Source organism: Tursiops truncatus, chromosome 15 (genome assembly GCF_011762595.2).
Source record: "Tursiops truncatus isolate mTurTru1 chromosome 15, mTurTru1.mat.Y, whole genome shotgun sequence".
Taxonomy (NCBI): Eukaryota; Metazoa; Chordata; class Mammalia; order Artiodactyla; family Delphinidae; genus Tursiops; species Tursiops truncatus.
Window position 1 is genome coordinate 16,562,269 of NC_047048.1, and position 21,752 is coordinate 16,584,020.

The 21,752-nt window shown below is 56.2% G+C and overlaps 2 protein-coding genes across 23 annotated transcripts; both read left to right on the forward strand.

The window, feature by feature from the left end:
* Window positions 1–81: 81 nt before the first annotated feature.
* Window positions 82–8,057, forward strand: SPNS1 (SPNS lysolipid transporter 1, lysophospholipid). Of its 7 annotated transcripts, none has more exons than XM_033839372.2 (13): window positions 82–225; window positions 560–764; window positions 863–928; window positions 2,700–2,836; window positions 4,000–4,151; window positions 4,248–4,314; window positions 5,116–5,261; window positions 5,567–5,722; window positions 6,009–6,198; window positions 6,559–6,624; window positions 6,883–6,981; window positions 7,275–7,446; window positions 7,720–8,057. In XM_033839372.2, exons 2-13 carry the CDS (start codon window positions 614–616, stop codon window positions 7,812–7,814), a joined length of 1,497 nt encoding a protein of 498 aa, XP_033695263.1. In that variant the 5' UTR covers window positions 82–225; window positions 560–613; the 3' UTR covers window positions 7,815–8,057. The 7 variants fall into 7 exon arrangements, with proteins under 7 accessions (XP_033695263.1, XP_033695257.1, XP_033695258.1 ...); XM_033839366.2 differs by having other exon boundaries at window positions 116–225; window positions 474–764; XM_033839370.2 differs by having other exon boundaries at window positions 181–324.
* A 150-nt stretch (window positions 8,058–8,207) lies between these two features.
* LAT (linker for activation of T cells) lies at window positions 8,208–14,453 on the forward strand. Of its 16 annotated transcripts, none has more exons than XM_073792175.1 (11): window positions 8,208–9,043; window positions 9,220–9,247; window positions 9,373–9,407; window positions 9,675–9,759; window positions 9,893–9,957; window positions 10,050–10,227; window positions 10,299–10,393; window positions 12,022–12,084; window positions 12,283–12,361; window positions 12,443–12,517; window positions 14,084–14,453. In XM_073792175.1, exons 1-10 carry the CDS (start codon window positions 8,941–8,943, stop codon window positions 12,471–12,473), a joined length of 762 nt encoding a protein of 253 aa, XP_073648276.1. In that variant the 5' UTR covers window positions 8,208–8,940; the 3' UTR covers window positions 12,474–12,517; window positions 14,084–14,453. The 16 variants fall into 16 exon arrangements, with proteins under 16 accessions (XP_073648276.1, XP_033695275.1, XP_033695268.1 ...); XM_033839384.2 differs by having other exon boundaries at window positions 14,191–14,453; XM_033839377.2 differs by having other exon boundaries at window positions 12,283–12,345.
* The last annotated feature ends 7,299 nt before the right edge of the window (window positions 14,454–21,752 follow it).

Genomic DNA, 21,752 nt, shown 5'->3' on the forward strand with positions numbered 1-21,752 from the left:
GCCGAGGACCGTGGCGACCGGCCACAGTCACGTGACGCGGGAACGTCGGCCAAACCGCAGGGGCGCGCGCGGCCTCCGTAGTCGCGTCAGGGGCCGGCCCGCAGTGGCGTCCACCGCCCCCGCCCCTCCTCCAGTGTCACATGACCGGCTCTTAGCCAACATGGCGGTGGCGGTGGTGCGGCGCTGGGGCTGACCAACCGCGAATGCGGCGGGCTCCTACCCGGGGTGAGGGGTGACCTCAACCGGGAGGGGGCGGGGGATCGGACTCTCCTCAACCCGTTCCTGTCTCTGATCTCACCGGAGTTCCACTCGTCCCTCCGCGCGGTGTGTCTGCCGGGGCGGGGACGCATGATAGAGCCCGGGTTCCATCCCCCGTGATCTGTGCTTCGGGGCAAGCTCCTCTCGGTGTCCGAGCGCACTTCCCTCGCCTGGGTTCCCTCCATCCTCCTTTCTCCAGCCTCCTCCCCTCGCAGGTGGGATCGTCGGTGGGACCGTAGCGCGGGCGGGCGCGGCCCCCGGGACCATGTCCGGGTCCGACACCGCGCCCTTCCTCAGCCAGGCGGATGACACGGACGACGGGCCTGCGCCCGGCACCCCGGGGTTGCCTGGGTCCATGGGGAACCCGAAGTCCGAGGATCCCGAAGTCCCAGACCGGGAGGGACTGCAGCGCATCACGGGCTTGTCTTCGGGCCGTTCGGCTCTCATAGTGGCCGTGCTGTGCTACATCAACCTCCTGAACTACATGGACCGCTTCACCGTGGCTGGTACTGACTTCTGGGAGCAAGTTAGAAAGGGGGATGGGAGCGGGGTCCCGAAGGTGGGGCTGCCTCGGCCAGCCCATCCTGAGTCTTCTCCTTCCCAGGCGTCCTTCCGGACATTGAGCAGTTTTTCGACATCGGAGACAGTAGCTCTGGCCTTATCCAGACGGGTGAGTGGAGGCCCCTCCTGGGCACACCGCACCTCTTCTTTCTGTTCTACCCCAGTTGGGACCACACGCTGGCGTGCCTGGGGCCTTATTTTTGGGAGGTCTGGTGTCTGAGCTAGGGGAGGAGATGGCCATGGCTCTGCCCTGAGGCTGTCCTGTTCGATTAGGACACCACATTTAAAGAGATTTAAAGAGGGAGTCGGTTTTGTATAACAGTTAAGACAGACCTGGGTTTATATACCAGCTTTTCACTTAATGTGATGGTAGGCAAGGCCCTCAACCTCTCTAAGCCTCACTTTCCTTGTCTGTGAGCTGGAACTAGTAATAACCCCGGCTCACCTCATAGGGCTGATGTGAGGATTAAATGAGATAATGTCTGTGAAGTGCATAGTACACTATTGGAAAATGGTAGGCACCCAGTAAATAATGGCAGAAGAGGGTGTCTAGAAGGGGAGGAGGTGAGTTTTACTTGTTCAGAACTTTGGGATTTATGGGAAAGGCAAAGCCAAGGCCAAGTCCTATTGTCCTTCCTTCCCTCCTTCCTTCATTTCTGAACACCTACCATGTGACAGGCCCTGGAGGAAGTACTGATAACATCCAAAGAATTTCGCAAGACGTTTTACCCCCATTGTCTTCTAATCCTTTATCAGCCAAGGAGTTATTATTCTTGTTTTATAGAGAAAGTAGGTAGTATCATCTACATTTTTATAAAGAAACTGAGGCTTGGAGAGGAGTTAAGACTTGCCTAGGGTCACACAACAAGTTCGAGGCAGAAGAGGCGTTTGAAACCAGGTCTTGCAGTGTTCTTTGCTCCACTCCAGGCCACCAAGGAACTGGAGTTATTTAAGCCAAAGTTTAATGGAATGAGAATGGGATCATAGGTCCAGGTCTGCAAATCTCTAAAGAGTTGTTGAGTTAGAGAAGAAATAGGTCTGGGCCTTCCCTGGCAGTCCAGTGATTAAGACTCTGTGCTCCCAATGCAGGGGGCGGGGGTTCAATCCCTGGTCCTGTAACTAAGATCCCACATGCCCCGTGGCTCAGCAAAAAAAAAAAAGAACAAAAAAAACCCCAGGTCTTTCTCGGCAACCTGTTCACGTTTTCATTCAACACATGTTTGTTGAGCACCTGTTTTGTGCTCGGCAGTGTGTTAAGTGATGGAGACACAGTCATGGCCAATACAGTCCTGTCTTCCTGGAGCCAACATTTTGCTGTGCATGAGGGGGGCAACAGTCCCTGAAAACCTAAACTAATAATGAGATAATTTTCTATAGAAATAACTGTTATGTAAAAGAAGACAGAGTAGCTGTGATAGAGAGAGACTGGATATGTGGTGGTTGGGAAGGTTTCTGAGCTGAGGGTGAAGGAGCCAAGGTTGTGGAGTTCAGGGGAGAGGAGAGACAATTCCAGAGAGGACAGCAGGTGCCCAAAGCCTTAAGGTGGTATTGAACTTGGCAGTTGGGCCATTGGGGTACAGAGAGGGAAAGTGGATAAGCATGAAGTTGGAGGGGTAGGGAGAGGCTAGATCAGATAAGTGCGTTGCAGACCAGGGTAGGAGGAAGGCATGAGTCAGCTGGGCCATCCATTCTACGATGGAAGATTTGAAGAGCATTGGAGGTGGAGCTGGACAACTTCTACCTCCCCCCACTCCCGCTTGCAGGAAGCTCTGATAGTTTCAGGGTTGGGAGTTATCCCTGCCCCCCTTCGCCCTCCCTGAGCTGGTTTGGGGTGGGCTAGGGGTACTGGGGCTGGGCTGTGACTCTCTGCTTCCCCCCAGTGTTCATCTCCAGTTACATGGTGTTGGCACCTGTGTTTGGCTACCTGGGTGACAGGTACAATCGGAAGTACCTCATGTGCGGGGGCATTGCCTTCTGGTCCCTGGTGACACTGGGGTCGTCCTTCATCCCCAGAGAGGTGAGGTCCCACACTGGCTCCTGCTTCTGCCCTCCCCCCCGCCCTCTCCTCCCCCCAACCCTGACTCCCCCATCAGTCTTTGCTGCTGCTCTTTGGAGTCATTGCAGACTGGGCCCGGGGAACTTGTCATTGCAGACTGGGCCGTTCCCTTGGTCCATGCCGTCTTCTGTTCCCTGTTTGCCTGAGTTATCTGCCCACCCCATCCTCTCCCCTTTTCTTCCAGAACCTTCTTCTGTCCATCATCTCCTCCTTCCACTGCACACCTAAACACACACATTTCTCTATCACAGGAAAGACCTTACCAGGACTGCCCTCTGTCCGTCTTCCTCTTCCTAGTCAGACTTCCACAGAGGGGAGCTCCAGTCTGGGTGAAGGAGCAGCTGGGGCGAGGCTCTCATTTTGCCTGCACTTCCTCTCCTCCCACTCCCCGCTTGAGCACTGCTGGCTAACCTGCCCCCGTCCCTCCGTTGCCAAAGTCAGCAGTGCCCTGTCGGTTGCTAGCTGTAGCTCCTACTTCCTAGTCCTGTTCTCGCTGGATCTCCTGGGAGCCTCTGGCTCTGTTGACCTACTTCTTCCTTCCGAAAACTCTCTTCTAACTTCTGTGACCCCCTCTTCTGGTTTCCATCCTGTCTCCCTGGCTGTTGCTTCTTTGCTCCTTTGAAATCACCTCTGGCTGTTCTCACTTTCTGACCTGGGACTCTGTCTCCTCAGCCCTGGACACTACACACTCTCCTTGGGTGATTGTGCCTTGCTATTAGCTTTGGTGTCCCTGGTAGACAAATAACCCCCCGCCTAAGATCACTATTCACTGTTGGGGTGTCTTGGGTGGTTTGGACAAGATAGAAATAAAGATTTATTTCGTACCTACTGGGTGCAAGGTAATGAACAGACCTTTTGTTGTCCAGTTCTCACAATAGGTATGGGAACAAGTTGTTATTATCCCCCTTTTGCAGATAAGGAAACTGAGGCTCAGAGAGGTTAAGTTGTTTTCTCAGAGTCACAGCTAGTAAGTAGTGGAGCCACGATTCAAGCTCAGTTTGGTTTGGTTCTAAAACCCAGGCCTCTCCTGCCATCCCTGCCACCTCTCCAGAGCTGGCTGGTGAGGGAGGCTGGGAGGCTGGCTGCAGGGCGGGGTGCCACCTGCCCCATATCTCGTTCCCCAGCGATTCTGGCTGCTCCTCCTGACCCGGGGCCTGGTGGGGGTCGGGGAGGCCAGTTACTCCACCATCGCGCCCACCCTCATCGCTGACCTCTTCGTGGCAGACCAGCGGAGTCGGATGCTCAGCGTGTTCTACTTTGCCATCCCTGTGGGCAGGTGAGTGGACCTCGGGCCTGGTGGGGAGGCAGAAGGGCCTTGCCTGGAACGGGACTGACCAGCCGTCTCTTCTCCTCCCCCACCCCCTTCCCACAGTGGTCTGGGTTACATTGCAGGCTCCAAAGTGAAGGATGTGGCCGGGGACTGGCACTGGGCTCTGCGGGTGAGTCGTGTCACGGCCTGGGGAAAAGTTAGCAGCGCACTCACTGACTCCCCCTTTTGAAGGCAGTGCTCACTCTGCCAAGCCTACAGGCAGCCTAGCTGCCCTCACTGCGAGGCCATGTGCTAGGTAAAACTCGTGATTGCAGGTGATAGAAGCCCATTGTACGACTGTAAACCCCCAAATGGGACTGTATTGGCTCTCATAATGGAAAGTCCCAGGGTGAGCTTCAGGTAAAGCTGGATGCAGGACTCCCGCAGTGTCACAGGAATTTGATCATCCTTTTCTCAGCTCTACTCTCCTCTGTTATCTTCCTTCTCAAGCAAGTGAAAGCTCCACGTGTTTATCTTCCCTGTTTATCTTCCCGTTTAGAAACTTCAGCGCCCTGGATCCTTGAGCAGTAGCCCTGGGCGGTGTCTGATTAGATGAACGCGGGTCACATGCTGGCACTGACTCAATCACTGAGGCCTGGGAGGTTTAACATTACTCTTGGCAAAGTCTGGGTTACAAGCCCCACCCTATTTGAACCACATGGGTTGAGAGAAATGGGGGGAGTGGTTTCCCAAAAGAAAATTAGGGTGCTGTTGCTAAAGAGGGAGCAGTTAGGCTTGCAGAAACAGAAACACTTCCTAGTGGCAGTCGCCCCCTCCCCTCAACGGCAGGCTCAGCTTCCTTGAGCAGGCACTCACTGGGTGTTTGAGGTCTTGGGGCCTGAGTTGCTTTTATACACCCTCACTTTCTCCCAGCCCCCAGGGTTGAGTGTCTCCCCGTCTGTGCCTTTCTTGAAGCCCACTCTTTCCCCAGGTGACACCAGGTCTAGGAGTGCTGGCTGTTGTGCTGCTGTTCCTGGTAGTACGGGAGCCACCAAGGGGAGCTGTGGAGCGCCACTCACACTCACCACCCCTGAACCCCACCTCGTGGTGGGAAGATCTGAGGGCTCTGGCAAGAAAGTGAGTTCAGTTCCATCCTAACCCAACATCTGAGGCCCCCAGGGAGGCCCTGAGGTCTAGTTTGAGATTTACATGGGTGTGGTCTTTGTTCTGCTTTCTGTCAGCTGGCCCTACCCTAAGGCCAGGAATTCTGTCGCCACTGCCCCCTTATGGCAACTGCTTGAATTACAGGCCCAGATCCTGGAGGCCAGTACAGCCTCCAGACTCAGTGCCCTGACTATTAAAATAAGCCAGAGAGGAGAAGAGAGGTCTCTGACACCGATACCTCAGTGGAGTCTAACTTCCTCCCTCCTAATTGTCTGCAGTCCTAGTTTCATCCTGTCTTCCCTTGGTTTCACTGCTGTGGCCTTTGTCACGGGCTCCCTGGCTCTTTGGGCTCCTGCTTTCTTGCTGCGTTCCCGTGTGGTCTTGGGGGAGACCCCCCCCTGCCTTCCTGGAGACTCCTGCTCTTCCTCTGACAGGTACCCAGATGGGGTCTGGTCTGGGTAGCCCTGCAGGTGGCAGGGGATGAAGTGGAGAGAGTCTGTGATTCAGACTCAGGCAAGGAGAGTGTGAATCCTGACTCCACAAGCTACTTCCTCTCCCAGAGTCTCAGTTTCCTAGTCTGGGAATAGGTGCCTTCCTCTTGTGAACCATGGGGTGCTGTGCCTGGATAGACCTGGGTTGTGAGGGTGGCCGGGATGGACGATCGTTCTCTCTGGGCCATGGGGGTGAGACTAGCCCCCTTGCCCCTCCCCTTCCCCCCAGCCTCATCTTTGGGCTCATCACCTGCCTCACCGGGGTCCTGGGTGTGGGCCTGGGCGTGGAGATCAGCCGCCGACTCCGCCGCTCCAACCCCCGGGCTGACCCGCTGGTTTGTGCTGCTGGCCTCCTGGGCTCTTCACCCTTCCTCTTCCTGTCCCTCGCCTGTGCCCGTGGTAGCATCGTGGCCACCTATGTGAGTAGCCAGCAGGTGTCTAAGGGGGTGTTCTGGGTCCAGGTTGGAGGAATGGTGCAGTGGGGCAGGACTAGGGTCAGAGCCAACTCTGGAGTGGGAATGCCTGGGTTTGAATCTCAGCTCTGGCCATTCTTAGCTGTGTGACATTGGGCAAGTGACTAAACCTCTCTGTGCTCAGTTTCATCTTCTGTAAAGTGGGAATAAAAGTAGCAACTGTCTCCTAGGGGTGTTGTGAGGGTTAAATGAGTTAATAGATGGGCCTGGTACCTAGTGAACCCTCCATGTGTTTGCTCTTCTTGTGATGAGACCAACACCCCACCCCTGTTCCCCCTCCTTCACCGCCTACCTCCCATCCCCCAGATTTTCATTTTTATTGGAGAGACACTGCTGTCCATGAACTGGGCCATTGTGGCTGACATTCTGCTGGTGAGTAGGTGGCCCAGGGTTATCCCAGAGGCTGATGGGAGCAGGGAGTTGGGGCAGGGGACCTCACTTGCCTTGAACTGTGACCTTCACCCCTTCTTCAAAACCCAGCCCTGGACTGACTTCAGAGTCCAACCCCAGGTGGGCCTGTAGCCCGGGCCCGCCCTGCCCTTCACCCCAGCCACACCTCTGAGCTGGGGTTCACGTGACCTTAGCCTAGGCTGAGCCTTGGCCCTGTCTCCTGCCCCTCTTTCCTCCCAGTACGTGGTGATCCCCACACGCCGCTCCACTGCTGAAGCCTTTCAGATCGTGCTGTCCCACCTGTTGGGTGACGCTGGGAGCCCCTACCTGATTGGCTTGGTGAGCACGGTCCCTTGGCTGGGCCTGGGATGGGGCTCGGGGGACCCCACATTCCCAGTACCGGCTGGCGGCCAGTGGCCTGAGCACAGGCCAGATTAGAGGGTCTCACCCTAGTGAGGCATCCGAGTCCCCTGTGCCAGGCACCCTTCACCTCGGAGGCTCAGCTGGGTGGGCACGATTTTGTCTTGTCAGATTTCTACCGGTAAGGTCCAGGCCTAAGTCTTCTTCATTCTCCTGGAGTTCAGGGGCTTCCTCTCCATTCTCCTGACTTTTCTTTCCTTGTCTACCTGCAGATCTCCGACCGCCTCCGCCAGGGCTGGCCCCCCTCCTTCTTGTCTGAGTTCCGGGCCCTGCAGTTCTCGCTCATGCTCTGCGCCTTCATGGGGGCGCTGGGCGGCGCGGCCTTCCTGGGCGCTGCCATCTTCATTGAGGGCGACCGCCGGCGGGCCCAGCTGCACGTGCAGGGTCGGTCGGGCCTCCCCGCTGTCCGTCCACAGCTCCTTGCCTAACTTCATGATGCTGCCTGCTTGTCCATCCATCCGCCCACCCAGCCCCATGTCCCTGGCAGCCCTCAGTCCACAGCCCTCCCCTCCCTCGGTCTCGGGTCTCCCTGTCCCACGAGCTGATGCCCCACTGTGTGGCTCTGCTGCCCCATCCATTTGCTAGTGCCTGTTTGTCCCCTCCCTGACCCTGTGTCTGTCTGTCCATCCAGCCCTGGCTCTGATCCCTCCCCGACAGGTCTGTTGCATGAGGCCGGGCCGGCTGATGACCGCATTGTGGTGCCCCAGAGAGGACGCTCCACCCGGGTCCCCGTGTCCAGTGTGCTCATCTGAGGGGTTGCCGCTTGCTACCTGCACATCTACCACAGCTGGCCCTGGGCCCACCCCAGGAGGTGCCTGGGCCCAAATCCTCGGCTGGCCCATTTTCTAGGAGGGGCCTTGGGCCATGGTCCAGCTCCTACACACTACACAGGTGGCCAAGAGGGGATTCTGGGGGTCCGGGAGGGGGATCCCCTGCCACTGGAGCAGCCCCAGGGGCTCGGTGCTATTTGTAACTGAATAAAGTTTGTAGCCAGACCCCAAGTGCCTGCTGGAGTCTCTCTGGGTGCTAGTGACCCCTGGATTGCAGGGGACGCCCCCTCTCTAGTCCCAGGTTCCCAGGGGCTGTTGGGTCACTCCTGCGGGCCCTTGGGCAAATCCCTGCCCTTCTGGGCCAGTGAATGAGGGGGTGGAGTGAGCTGGCTCGGTGTGACCGGGAGTCGCTTACGCCCATGTCTCCCCGAGAGCCCGCCCTTCTTGGCAGGCCGGCCAGGGTGAGGTGGGGTGGGCACGCCCTGGGCCCCTCAGAATTCCTGGTGTCAGGGCCTCCCTCCCTGCCGCCTCCTTGAGCCGCGCTGAGGAGGGCACAGCAGCTGGCTGGCCTGCAAGTATCTTTTCCTCCTCCCATTGGTCTGAGCTGCCCCTTGTCCCGGGGACCAGCAGACCCTTCCTGAGGGCCCAGGCCGGCTCCTGAGGCCGCCTCCTCCCCCTCCCCACTGGCTGGGTGGGGGTGGGAAGGGGGAGGGTGCAGCCAGCTGAGCCCTGATGATTTCCTGCCCTCACCCGGCGCTCACCACAGCTTCCTGCCACAGGCAGGCAGGCACTGAGGAGAGGCAGGCGCAGAGTCCCGGGGCAGGTAGGGCTGGGGCACAGGGTCTGTGTAGGGGTGGCTGGCGCCAGACTCCAGGTCAGGGCCTGACCGCCCTGGGTTCAAGGGTCTTCCAGAGCCTGCGCTGACGCCCGCTGAGGGGAGGAGACCCAGGGAGCCCCCGAGGAGGGCGCAGCTGCCCCCCACCAGGCTCCCAGCCTTGTGCCCGCTCAGCCCCTGTACCCTTTGTGGCCTGGCCCTTGCCCCGCTGCTGCTCTGTCCCCAAGGGGTGTGCGGCGAGCAGCTAGGCCCGGTCCACGCTCTCCCCTGCAGATGGAGGCAGTCAGCCCGGTCCTCTTTGTGCTGGGCCTCCTGCTGCTGCCTCTCTTGGCTGTGCTGCTGATGGCATTGTGTGTGCATTGCCGAGAGCTGCCAGGTGAGTGGGTACTGGTGGGGTGTCCGGGTGCTCAGACACACCGACAGGGATCCTCACCCCACGCCCCAACTGCTTTGTCCCTCTTTAACTCTTTCGAGTTGCTGAGAGCCCCGTACTCCATCACCCACTGCCCTCGTCACCCCCTTTTCCTGCCTCACGGGCCCTCTCTTCCCCAGGCTCATATGACACTGCTGCCTCCGATGGGTGAGTCTGCCCCGTCCGCCCTGGGTGTCTCCCTCAATACCCCATGCAGGGCTGGGCCCCAGGGGACTGAGATGGGGTCTGGGGCCTCTCCCAGCTGTTTACCCAAACTGTGTCTCTCCTGCTAGTTTGACCCCAAGTAGCATCGTGATCAAACCGCCTCGTGAGTACATGGAGGGTCACCTTCCTTGGACGCGGGGGGAGCATCTCCTGGCGTGGGTGGGAGAGTGTGTGCCTTTGTTCAGTTTCCCCCTGTGGCTGCCCACATGGCCTTGACCTGAGCTGGGGGTGGGGAGGGAGATGGGTGCCCCCCCCACCAGGCCTGTCCAGGGCACAGGGGTGTCGTGGGTTAGTCTGCCCTTCGAGGCCTCGTCCAGGGTAGGGGCGTGAGCTTTGGAGTCATTCCTTCAGCTTGGTCCTGTCTTCTCAGCCACAGCCGCCTCCTGGCCACCAGCCACTTCCTACCCGCCTGTGACCTACCTGCTCCAGAGCCAGCCAGACCTGCTCCGCATCCCGTAAGTGGCCGCTTCCCCTCCAAATCCCCCTTTTTACCCCCTCACCTGCTTGGATTGGGGGCCTCTTTCCCTGTTGCAATCCCTCTTGCCCCAGAGCCCCACCCCAGCCTGCCCTCTGACCTTTGATTCCCAGGCGATCCCCACAGGCCCCCGGAGGCTCCCCCCGCATGCCGTCTTCCCAGCAGGACTCAGATGGTGGTAAGCGTGGAGCCGGGCCCGTGGGGCTGGGGCCAGGCAGAGGACAGGCCCCTCCGAGCTAGCTCAGTCTCCCTCTCCTGCTCTCTCTGCAGCCAACAGTGTGGCCAGCTATGAGAACGAGGGTGCGTCAGGGGCCCCGGCGGCCCTGGCTGGGAGGAGGCTGGGGCCTGTCCTGGGCTCCGCTGACCCTGTGTCGTTACCCACCCCAGAGGCAGTCTGTGAGGATGCGGACGAAGATGAGGATGAGGAAGACTATCCCGAGGGCTACTTGTGAGTGGCCAGGCGGGAGGTGGGAGCTGAGGCCGGGGCTCCTTGCTCACCCGCTCCTTGGCTCCCCTCAGGGTCGTGCTTCCTGACAACGTCCCGGCCACTGGCGCCGCCGTCCCACCAGCTCCTGCGTCCAGCAACCCTGGCCTCCGAGATAGCGCCTTCTCCAGTGAGTCGGCCTTCTGACCACTCCCCGCCCCTCTGTGCTGCGGCCCCTCGGCTCTTCCCTCTCCTCCTGGATGTTTGCTCCCCCTCCATTTTCTCTCTTCTCTCTTTCTAGCACTTCTGTCCTTCAGATAGGGGCACTTCCGGCTCCGATCGTCTGATTTCCTTACCTTTTCTCTTCTCTTCCCTCCTTGTCTTTTGCTTTTATTGTCTGCAAGATTTCCTTGACTTTATTCTTCTTTTGAGTCTATGCTTTTGTCTTTCTTGTCCAAAAGCCCTTTCTTCATCTCTGAATGTTCCTTTTTCATAGCCTCCTATCTTGTCTCACAAAGGCAGTATCATCTCGTAAATCTCTAAGGAGAAGTAGGTTATAGGTCGTCTTTTTGGGGGTTTCTTTGGGAAGTTTTCGTCTGCTTTCTGTGTTGTTTCTGTTTCCTTTGGACTGCTTTTCTCTCTTCGTTTTGGTTCCGTCCTGCCTGTTGGAGGCTTTTCTAAGTGTCTTGTGATCTTCAGTGTTCCATTCCTCTCCTTCCTCTCTACACTTGCTCTGGGTCTTGACTTCCACACCCTGGCTTCATGTGCCATCCTGATTCTCAACTCACGGCCTCTCTCTTGAGCCCCAGACCATCTGTCCAAGTGCTTATTTTCATTCATTCATTCACTCATTCAGTCATCCGTCATATTTACTGGGTGCCCCTGATATAATCACATCTAATGAGGCAGAGTTGTGATTAAAACAACTGACATTATTGAAGGCCTACTACATGCCCTACTAAGAGTTTTATGTGTATTAACTTATTAATATTAAACGTCACAATTCCCAGGGGCTTTTGAGCCTGTCCCTTCCCCTCCTGCCCCACACTTGTCCCATCTGTACAAAGATTTGTTTATTTAACAGAAACTTGGCGGCACTGACGGTATGACAGGCCTTATTTTAATTCACCGTTTTCACAACACCCCTGTGTGGTGGGTACCGTTCCTCACCCTATTTTACAGATGAGAAAACTGAGGCCCAGAGCGGTTAGGTAGCTTGCCTGAGGTTGCACAGTTAGTTAATGCTGGAGCTGGACTTGAACCTGGGCAGTCTGACTCCGAAGCCTGCCTTGTCCACATCCTCAGGGAGAAATAAGTCAACACATGAAAGAATAAGATGTCGTCAATGGCGCTAGGCGCTAGGAAGGGACAAGGACAGGAGAGGGGGGTCAGGGCAGGCCTGGCTGAGGAGGAGGGGCCAGCGGGGCTGATGGCGCCTCTGACTCGGCCCAGCCCCGCGTGTTGTTTCCTTCCGCACACGTGTCGCCCAGCCCCACCACCCCGAGCCGCTCCCCGTCCCTGCTCCCTGGCCTGGGGGACACGCTGGGGTCTGCTGTCTCTCCTCCCACAATTCCGTTTCCCCTAATCAATTCTGGTCAAGTCGTCCTACTTCTCTCCATCGCCACCCGCGTGGCAGGTCCGGACCGCCCTCCCTGCCTCCCTCTGGGGCTGACAGTGGGGATGGTCTCTGGGGGTCTGCGTGTAGGAGTCTCGGGCTGGTTATGTCAAAAGTCTTTGGGGGCTGCGGTTGGGAGCCTCTGGGTGTCTGCCTCGGGGGGTCTGGGTAACAGTGCGTGGGCGCCAATGCTTTTCCTGCAGTGGAGTCGGGGGAAGATTACGTGAATGTCCCTGAGAGTGAGGAGAGCGCGGATGCGTCTCTGGGTGAGTGGCTGGGGTCTGCCTTCCCTCCTCACTCTCGCACCCCCCCACCCCATCCTCACTCTCATTCCGGCCTTGAGGGTGCCCACCGCCCCCTCTCTGGCTTCCTCACCCTCTGCCTGGGTGTCCTCCTCTCTCACCCTCAGTGTGGCCTGCCCCCCTTTCGGTATGGCCGTCCCTCCTTCTGACCTGTCCCCACAGATGGGAGCCGGGAGTACGTGAACGTGTCCCAGGAGCTGCCGCCCGTGGCAAGGACCGAGCCTGGTGTGTGTTGGGGGAGGTAGGGCAGACACTGGGGGAGCTGCCTTGGAGGAGAGCGGGATGGCCTGTCAGCTGAAGACCAACCTCCCTTCCCTCGCAGCCAGCCGGAGTTCCCAGGAGGTGGAGGGTGAGGAAGCTCCAGATTACGAGAATCTGCAGATCCACTGAAGGCCCGGTGAGAGGCCCGCCCGGCCCGGCCCTGCCCGGCCCTGCCCCGGGCCTGCGGGCCCTCCCCGCCCTCTCCTCTCTGAGTCTGGGGCCCCTGTGGCCGCCCCCGACCTCCTGACCCTGTGCCCCTCCCTCTGTCCCTGGCCCGCTGTGTTTCAGTGGGAGGCCGCGTGGGGTCTGGAGCCAGCCTTGCCTGGGAGTGCTGAGCTGAGCAGCCGGCAGCGGCTCTGTGGGCCCCCACTCGGCATCCCGCCCCGCCTCCAGCCTGACGACAGCCTGAGAACTTTCCCCCTAACTTATTGTCACTTCGGGGTCCCGTCCGTGTGGCCCCAGTACCCTGCACCTTCTGATGCAGCCTGAGAACAAGCCACCCTGGCCCCAGCCCTGCTCTGTAACAGAATAAAGGCTGCTGTGGTCTGTAGTGCTCTTAGCTTTGGGGGGCCCAGTGGGTCGGAGTCAGGGTGAGGGTGGGCTGTGTCCGAGGTCCTGAGTGTGTGTGTGTGTGTGTGCGCGCGTGTGTGTGCGCGCACGTGTGTGTGTGTGTGTGTGTGTATGTGTGTGTTTGTGGGTCTCCATCCTTGCAGGCCCTCTGTGCTCCCGAGGGTCCTGACCAGGTATGTGTGAGTGACTGAACGAAGCCTGGGACACGTCACCTTCTGAGTGAGGCAGTTCTGAGCCCAGCTGGCACTCCTGGGGCTCAGGTGCATGTCCTCATGAGTTAGTCCTTGGAAGTGGCAGACGATGGCCGAGGTGATGGGAGAACAGGGCGTGGGGAAGCGCTGGGTGGGCGTCTAGAGCAATACCCTTCCCCACCGGCCCCTGGTTTCTCCATCTTTAAAACAAGGGGGTGGACTTGATGACCTCAAAGGGCTTGCTTTTTTAAAAAAAATTAATTAGTTTTTGGCTGCATTGAGTCTTTGTTGCTGTGCACGGGCTTTCTCTAGTTGCAGAAAGCAGGGGTTACTCATTGCGGTGGCTTCTCATTGCGGAGCATCGGCTCTAGAGCGCAGGCTCAGTAGTTGTGGCTCACAGGCCCGGTTGCTCCGTGGCATGTGGGATCCTCCCAGACCAGGGCTTGAACTTGTGTCCCCTGCATTGGCAGGCAGATTTTTAACCACAGTGCCACCAGGGAAGTCCCTCAAATGGCTTTCTTAATTCTTACTTTTTGTGGTTCTTAATAAAACAGAACTTTAAAAATTGTCTAAGCAACTGAAAAAGTTAACGGGCAGCACAGTCCTCTTCAGACTTGACTTAGAGATGACTTACCTGGGGGTTTTGCGAAAATGCAGATTCTGATTCAGTCCATCTGGGATGTAGCCTGAGACTCTGCATTCCTAACGAGCTCCCAAGTGGTTCTACTGCTGCTGCTCCAAGACCCCCCCCTCTGAGTACGAGGGTCTGGTGGATACCCTGGTCGTTGGGACTGACCCCCGTGCGGGCGTGTGACAACCTGGCCAGAGTGAGGCCCAGCGCTGGACATGAGCAGGAAGTGTCAGGAGGGAGAAGCTTTTTTTTTTTTTTTTGCGGTACGCGAGCCTCTCACTGTTGTGGCCTCTCCCGTTGCGGAGCACAGGCTCCGGACGCGCAGGCTCAGCGGCCATGGCTCACGGGCCCAGCCGCTCCGCGGCATGTGGGATCTTCCCGGACCGGGGCACGAACCCGTGTCCCCTGCATCGGCAGGCGGACTCTCAACCACTGCGCCACCAGGGAAGCCCAGGAGAAGCTTTTTGTTCATGGCAGTTGTGAAGCTGGGAGAATGTGGTCCTGGAGCCCCCACCTGGAGAGCATCCCAAGAATGAAGCCAGTATGGAAGAGAGAAGGCCTGGAGGTGGGCAGGGCTGGCTTCCTGGTGGTGTCAGAATGCCTGGATCTAGTCACACCTGAAGCGAGATATCCCCTCAGACTCTGGTTACTTGGGCCAATAAATGACCAGTTTTCTTCAACCAGCTTGATTTGGGGTTTCTGTCACATACAACTAGAGTAGTCCTGAGCGGGATGCAAAGTTGTTGGTGTCCTCTGGCCTCCAAAGGTAATAGCAACAGCTCCTCTATATAGCGCCTGCCACATTTCCGTGCTTATTTCATCATTGTCACGCCCCTGTTGTCAGTTACTGTGCGTATCCCCATTTTGCAGGTGAGGAAACACAGGCTCAGAGAGGAAAAGTGATTTTCAGTGGCAAATCTGGGCTGAGATCTGGGCCTGTTGGCGTCCAGAGTCATTGCTGCCAGCACCCTTGCTCTGGGTGTTGTATTAGGAGCCGCGCCAGGCGGGGAGGTTGTGAGAGGCCTGTTGGAGAAGTGGGGGAGGGAGGTCTGGGGAAGTGTTTGGACAAGCTGGACATCAACAGGTGGCATGGTCTTTTTTTTTGGTTTTTTTTGGCCGATGTGTGGCATGTGGGATCTTAGTTCCCCAACCAGGGATCGAACCCATGCCCCCTGCAGTGGAAGCGCGGAGTCCTAACCACTGGACCACCAGGGAAGTCCAAGTCATTTTATTGGGAGGAAATAGAAAAGGGCAGAGGCACCTTTATGCCTGGGCTGAGGGACAGAAACAGTTTACCAACAAGGTCATGTTGGTGCCACCACCCTGAGAATAACCTAGCGACATCAGTCAAGCTGAAGATGGTGTGTCCCTTTGCCTAGCATATCCCTGGGTGTAAACCTGGACAAAGCAGCACGTGGGCTAAGGGGTAGGTCCAGGGGGCTCAGGGCAAACTGTAATGGCTGACAGCGGGACACAGCCGACACCGTCACTGGGAGAGTGGACGGAGGGCCTGCAGTCCAGTGACACCGTGGAGACCCACCAGCAGAGAAAGATCAGTGGACTGGAGCAACATGTCACCTCCGATAAATATCACCAGCAGAAGGTGGAGTGAGAAAAGGAAAGCAAGTGTTTTATTTATATAAACCTAAATACATGAAAAACCTGTACATGTTGTCCAGGGATACACATATATGCAAGGATAGTAAGATAGGCAAAGGACGGAATTCCCAGTCAGTCCAGTGGTTGCGACTCTGCGCTTTCACTGCCGTGGGCCATGTGTTCCATCCCTGGTCAGGGAGCTAAGATCCCACAAGCCGTGAGTCACGGCCAAAAAAAAGAAAAAGAAAAGAAAAAAGAAGATAGGCAAAGGAATGAGGAATATCAAACTCTGGAGGGTGGCTACCATGGGCCAGAGGGGGAGGATACCTGGGAAGGAGTTCAGGAAGGGCCTCCATGATATGTGTAATGTCTTGTTCGTATTAAGCAGGGTTGGATACAGAGGTGTGTGATACGTGTCTCTCAAGTGTTTGCAAATCTGAATGATTTTGTAATAAGAAGAGAGGCCAAGACCTAAGGGGGCAGTGGATGGAGGCAGAAAAGTAGGGCAGCTTTAGGAGGCAGTAAACAGGAGGCTGAGAGGGGCCGGTCTGTCTGCGCCCAGTAGGTGAGTTGCACATGGCGCTCCAGGCTTTAGGAGCAACGTAGGCAAGGGCCCTGAGGTGGGATCCGTGAGGCGGCTCCCAGAGAGGTCCACAGGAGACGTGGTGGGCTAGCTGAAGACGTGGCAGTGGCCGTGGAGCGAGGTGGTAGAAGGGGATGTTGGAGGCAGAAGCAAAGGACGTGGTGATGGGTTGGCCGTGGGCCGCGAGGCTTGGGGAAGTCCAAGGTGACTCTGGGTCCTTGCCTTGGTGGATTGGGGCGGGGTGTGCCCTGAGGCACGAAGCAGCTTCCCACTGGTGTTTCTTGGATCAGCAAGAGAATGTGGCTTTGCTTCCACCAGCGGATGAGCCAGGAGGGACAGATAGTCAAGGCAACGAGGTCTACGGGGCTGGGCTGGGGTTCTTAGCATAGTGGGGCGGTCAGTGGGTAGAATCCCTGCAGCTGGGGAGCAGAAACAGATTTTTTCTTGAAGTCCATTGCTGGAGGAAAGGTAGATTTAGTGATAAGTGAGAGACAATGTTTACTGGAATTGCTGGGGAGAAAATTGGGTGCTTGTAAAGGCCATCGGAAGGTAACAGCTCTATTGATTTGGGGTCTCTCAGAAGCGGTCCTTGAGATAAGGGTCCCAGTGCAAATAGTTTATTTGGGAGGTGGTCCCAAAAACACTGACAGAGGAGTGAGACAGGAAAGAGAAGGCAGCCAACAAAGGATGCATTATAGAGCCAGTTACCCATGTGGGCAACTGGGGCACAGCCCTGCCAGGGCAGTCTGGGGGCCTTGTGGAGTGGGTGGGTATGAGCCATCCTGGGGAGGGAGCTGGGGTATTTGTACAACCTCGCCCATTACTCGCCAACTGAGGGTGGCTCCAGGGAAAGGGGGGCTGTTAATTCTCCAGAACTTCTGGCCTGCCACTCATGTGGGCACAGTGGGCACCAGTGGCCCCAGCAAGCCTGGAGCAGAGGAAGGCAGGTGCCGGCAGATGCGTGGGCCAGTGAGCCCTGAAATGGTGAGGAGGGCCACGGACAAGGCATCGACAGTGCCTGTTGCAAGAGCTCGGGCCGTTTGTGGTATTCAGTGCCATTGTTTTCCAGAATGCACTGTGTGGCGCATGAGTCCCGAGAGAAGCTTCTCAAGGAAGCCTTCTGCTTTCAGGAGAGTTTGGGAAAAGTGCATTCTTTAAATCCTCCGGACAGAGTCAAGTGCACTTTGCTGAGTTCATGGCTCTGAGGGATCCTGTGAGAAACCTTTGTTTCTCTTTGCCTAATCTAGTATTCCCCAAATGTATTTGACTTTAGAACTTTAAAAAAAAAAATAAATTTATTAATTTATTTATTTTTGGCTGCATTGGGTCTTTGTTGCGGTGCGCGGGCTTCTCATCGCGGTGACTTCTCCCGTTGCAGAGCACGGGCTCCAGGCGCACGGGCCTCAGTAGTTGTGGCTCATGGGCTCAGTAGTTGTGGCTCATGGGCTCAGTAGTTGTGGCGCACGGACCTAGCCGCTCCCTGGCATGTGGGATCTTCCAAGACCAGGGCTCGAACCCATGTCCCCTGCACTGGCAGGTGGACTCCCAACCACTGTGCCACCGGGGAAGCCCTGACTTTAGAACTTTAAAAAATGTTATTAGCATTTTGCCGGCCACCTTCTAACATCTATAGAGGACTTCTTTTGTTTTTCCTTGCCAGTATCCATGCCTTCTTCTTCCAGTGACGGCACCTGGATTTGAAATGTCTATGTGGCTCAGGTGGGACTTAGGACGTCTTAGATGTGCATGTGACCCAGGATTGACCAATCATTATATCCCATCCCCCTGGCTACAGTCATTGGTTGATAGAGGGGCACATGACCCAATTTAGGCCAATGAGACACATTCCTGAGACTTTCAGTGGAACTAATAGGAAAGAGAAGCTCTTTGTCCACTGTGGTGTCAAGCCCATAAGACGTAGGCCTGGAGCTTTTGCAGACTTCCACTTAGAGGGAGGCTGCCTGAGAATGAAGGCTCCAGAGAGGAAAGCAGAGTCAACAGAGATGGAAATCGGAAAACTGAGTCCTGATAGCTGTGTAAGCACCCAGATCCCATGATCCAACATGCCTGAAGACATTACTCCCTGATGAGTCAATCTCATCAGGCCAATTGGTGAGGTCCATTCGAGCCAGGCTTTCTTCTACTTGCCACAAAAAATTCCTAGTGGATAACCACGGCGCCTATCGTTTCCACCAAATCCCAACCACAATCAGGCCAACCCAGGCTGGTGATGAGCCCCTGGTGACCAATGTGTGAAACTCACCTTTTTCCTCACCCTCCACCTCTTCTAACTGCTCCTCAGAGATACCTGGGTGCACACTTTATGGCTGGTAACCCATCTGTCCTGGACACATGGGTCTGCCCTCCTACCTAATCCCCTCCCAGTGTCCCACTTTCCTCCTCAACACCCACCTGCCCAGGGAAATCTTTCTGGTTTTCCCTTACTTTTGCTTTATTTACTTGGTATTATTAGTCTTGGAGCTGATGAGCAATAATTCTAGAGAGGGGACTGAGTTTGGTGGCAAGAGCACTGGGATACAGGTGAGGAGGCTTAAGTTTCAGTCCCAAATCTGCCACTAGATTTCTGGACTTTGGGAACCTTTGAGGATGTTGAACTTAAGTTTTAAAACCTTCTCATTGTGAGGTCCCTAGCCCCAAAAGCTGTCCCTGGAAGTATAAGAATGGGATCCCTTGTTGCTGAGAAAGTAGTTGGGACTCAGGTATGGCTGGAGTCAGAGGCTTAAGTATCACTACCAACTTCTAATTTCTCCACTGATTCCATTTTCACAGCCTCTGCCTTGTGGTCAGGTGATGGTTCTGGCAGCTGCAGCGACCATGTCCTTCCAGTTCCTATCCTGGGGGGTGGGGGGAGCAAAATGTCCCAGCACCGCCAGCAAAAGCCCTAAACTTACTCTAATTGTCTTAGCTTGGGTCACAAGACTCCCCTAACCAATCACTGGCCAGGAGAATGCCATGTGCTGACTGACTTAGGCCTGGGTCATATGCTCCACTCTGAGGGAGTGGAAATGGGGACGGCACCGGAAATGGAAGACACCCAGAGAAAATTAGGGGCTATTGCTGGTAGAAGGGAGGATGGCTGTTGGGATGCATTTATTCCACATTTATTGTGTGCCGCACTCATGATTTCACGGAGTCTCACAACACTCTGGTCTACAAGGTATAAGGAGCCCCTTTTTTAGAGAAGCGAACAGGCTCAGGGAGGTTAAGTGATTTGCTTAAAGTCACACAGCAAATGCCAGAGTTGTTTATGGAAATGCAGTCTACTTTGGAGTGAAGGGAGGGAGACTATGTTAAAAGTTGGTGCAAAAGGAGAAAACAAGGAAGCAGACCCAAGGAGAAATTCCACAGAGAGCCAATTCTGCTTTGCATAGGCATTTTTGCTAAAACTTTTGGGAATAAGGCTCTCTCTCTCTGCTGGGACCCCTCAACAGGGAGGACACATGGGCCTGGAGCTGCCAGGGGCCACCATGTGAAGGGCACCTGTGAGGGGGAAGATAGCACAGAGGTGAGCAGCGCCAGGTAGGGGGAAAATGGTTCCTGAGAACATGGGTTGAGGTCCTGGATCCATACATTCCTGAAACTGGCACCACCCATGAACTGCTCAGTTACATGAGTTAATTAACACCCTTCACTTGGCTCTGCTCCATGGGTTTCTGTCGTTTGCAAATGAAAGGGCCCTGACTCATCTGGACAGGATGCCGTGGGTCTTCGACCTTCAACGAGGCCCACTTTCAGGCAGTGACATAGGCCATGCGAGATGTCACACGGTTCACATGTGTTTGGTCGCTACCGTGACCCTGAGTAAGTTCTTCTCATTATCACCCTTTTACAAATGAGGAAACTGAGGCTCAGAGAGGGCAGGTGGCCAGACCAAGCAGGGTACTGGCTTCCCCTCCCCAAGTGGTCTAAGCAACCCCTGTTCCCAAGTGCCTCCCTCTATCTGTACCCACCAAGTCCCCCCTCAGGCCTCTCTGTCCACCTCTGTCCCCCAGTGGGGCGGGTGGCCAAGGCCATTCAGGGCTCACTCCCCCGCCGGACTTCAAAGGGGCTGCAGGCTCTGGGCTGTGGGCAGCTGGACCTGAGCCAAGTCCCTCTTCTTGGGGACACACGGGCTACGTGAGCCTGAGGGGTGGACGCTTGGAGCATCTGTGGCCCTGTGGGGGCTGGGAGCCCCCTGAGCTCCGAGAAAGATGGGGACCTGGGGCCCCTCCTGCCTCCACGCTCGGGGTCCCTGTCCCCGTCTGCCTCCCTGTATGCCTCGGCTGGGCCTCTGAGCTCTCTCTCCCTCTCCCACCGGGCTCTCAGGCTCGCCACTTGTCTTTCTGTTTCCGGGTACCCTGCGGCACCCCGCACACCAAGCTCCGACTCCGGGCCCCCTCTCTCCCCATCCCACTCGCCACTTTCACTTTTGCCTCCACCGTATTCTCTTGGCCTCTCCCTTCCCTCGCCCCTCGTCTCTGTGTGTCTCTGGATCACCCGTTCCCTTCCTGACTCTTTGTCTCCCTCTCTGTGGGCCTCAATCTGTTTCACAGTCTCTGTCTTGGAAGCCGTATCTCTCATCTGTCTCTCTGCCCTGTCTCTCTCTGTCTCTGTGGCCCTCTGTCTCTCTGTGATCTCTCTCTCGTTCTCTGTCTCCCTCCTCCTCTCCCTGCCCCACCCTCCCCACATCCTGAGTTGTCTTTGGGGAACCGGAAATTTGGGGGATCAGAGAGATACCAGGAGGCTCAGCTGCTGCCGCCTAAAGATAATTGGTGGGGGGGTGCCTGGGTTGGATGTGGGGGGAGCCCAGAATCCGCTGCGTCTTCCTCCCAGCCCTGGTGCACGCAGAGACAGACAGGAATTATGTCACCCCTTTGGGGCTCAGGCCGACCCGACCCTCCGTGGACTGGGCCTGATGAGCCCGCCTCCCTCTCGGGGTTCCTGTGAGAATTAAATCAAGTAGCCCAGCCGGAGCGGGAGCCCAGGAAGATGGGGCGAGTGAGGAGCAGCAGGGAGGGGGCAGGGCGGGGTGCCCAAGGGCGAGGCTGGCTGGGGTTGCTAAGGGGCTGAGGGAAGGGAGGCTTCCAGGTACTCTGAGCCCATCCCTCCCCCTCCCTGCACCTCAGGGCTTCCACCTGTACCACGGTGGGCTTATTTATTTAACAGATGTTTGGCAGTCCTGTCTGCTATTCATTGCTTTAATCCTCACAATACCCTGAGGAAGTGGGTTCTGTTATTTATTCTATTTTAGAGATGGGGAAACCGAGGCACAGAGAAGTTGAGTGACCTGCCCAAGGTCACACAACTGGAACTCTCGACGTGACAGGACTCTGGCTGAATTAGTCTGATCATTGCCAATGTCTGGGTACATTGTATACGTGCCGGTTTTAAACAGTGGCAGCATTAACTCACCTTAAATCTTGGGGAGAGAAAGTAATTTTCTTCTCAATTCTGATTATGGTTATGGAGAAAGGCTCTTTGGGTGCTATTAACTGTCCTTAGACACTTGCTAATCTCCCTTTGTGCACAGAGAGGAAGCCTCAAGCTCAGTGCCCTGAGCAGGCAGTGGATGGAATTTAACCATTTTGATTTTGCTGGATTTGTTTTTTAGGGTTTCCTTTTATTTAAGGAAAGAAATACAGGATTTCCATTTAGGAATGTGGCATGTAGTTGCCTATTAAATGAATTTGAGGTTTTTTGTTTTGTTTTGTTTGTTTTTGTTTTGGTCTCACCGCATGGCTTGTGGGATCTTAGTTCCCTGATGAGGGATTGAACCTGGGACCCCTGCCGTGAAAGC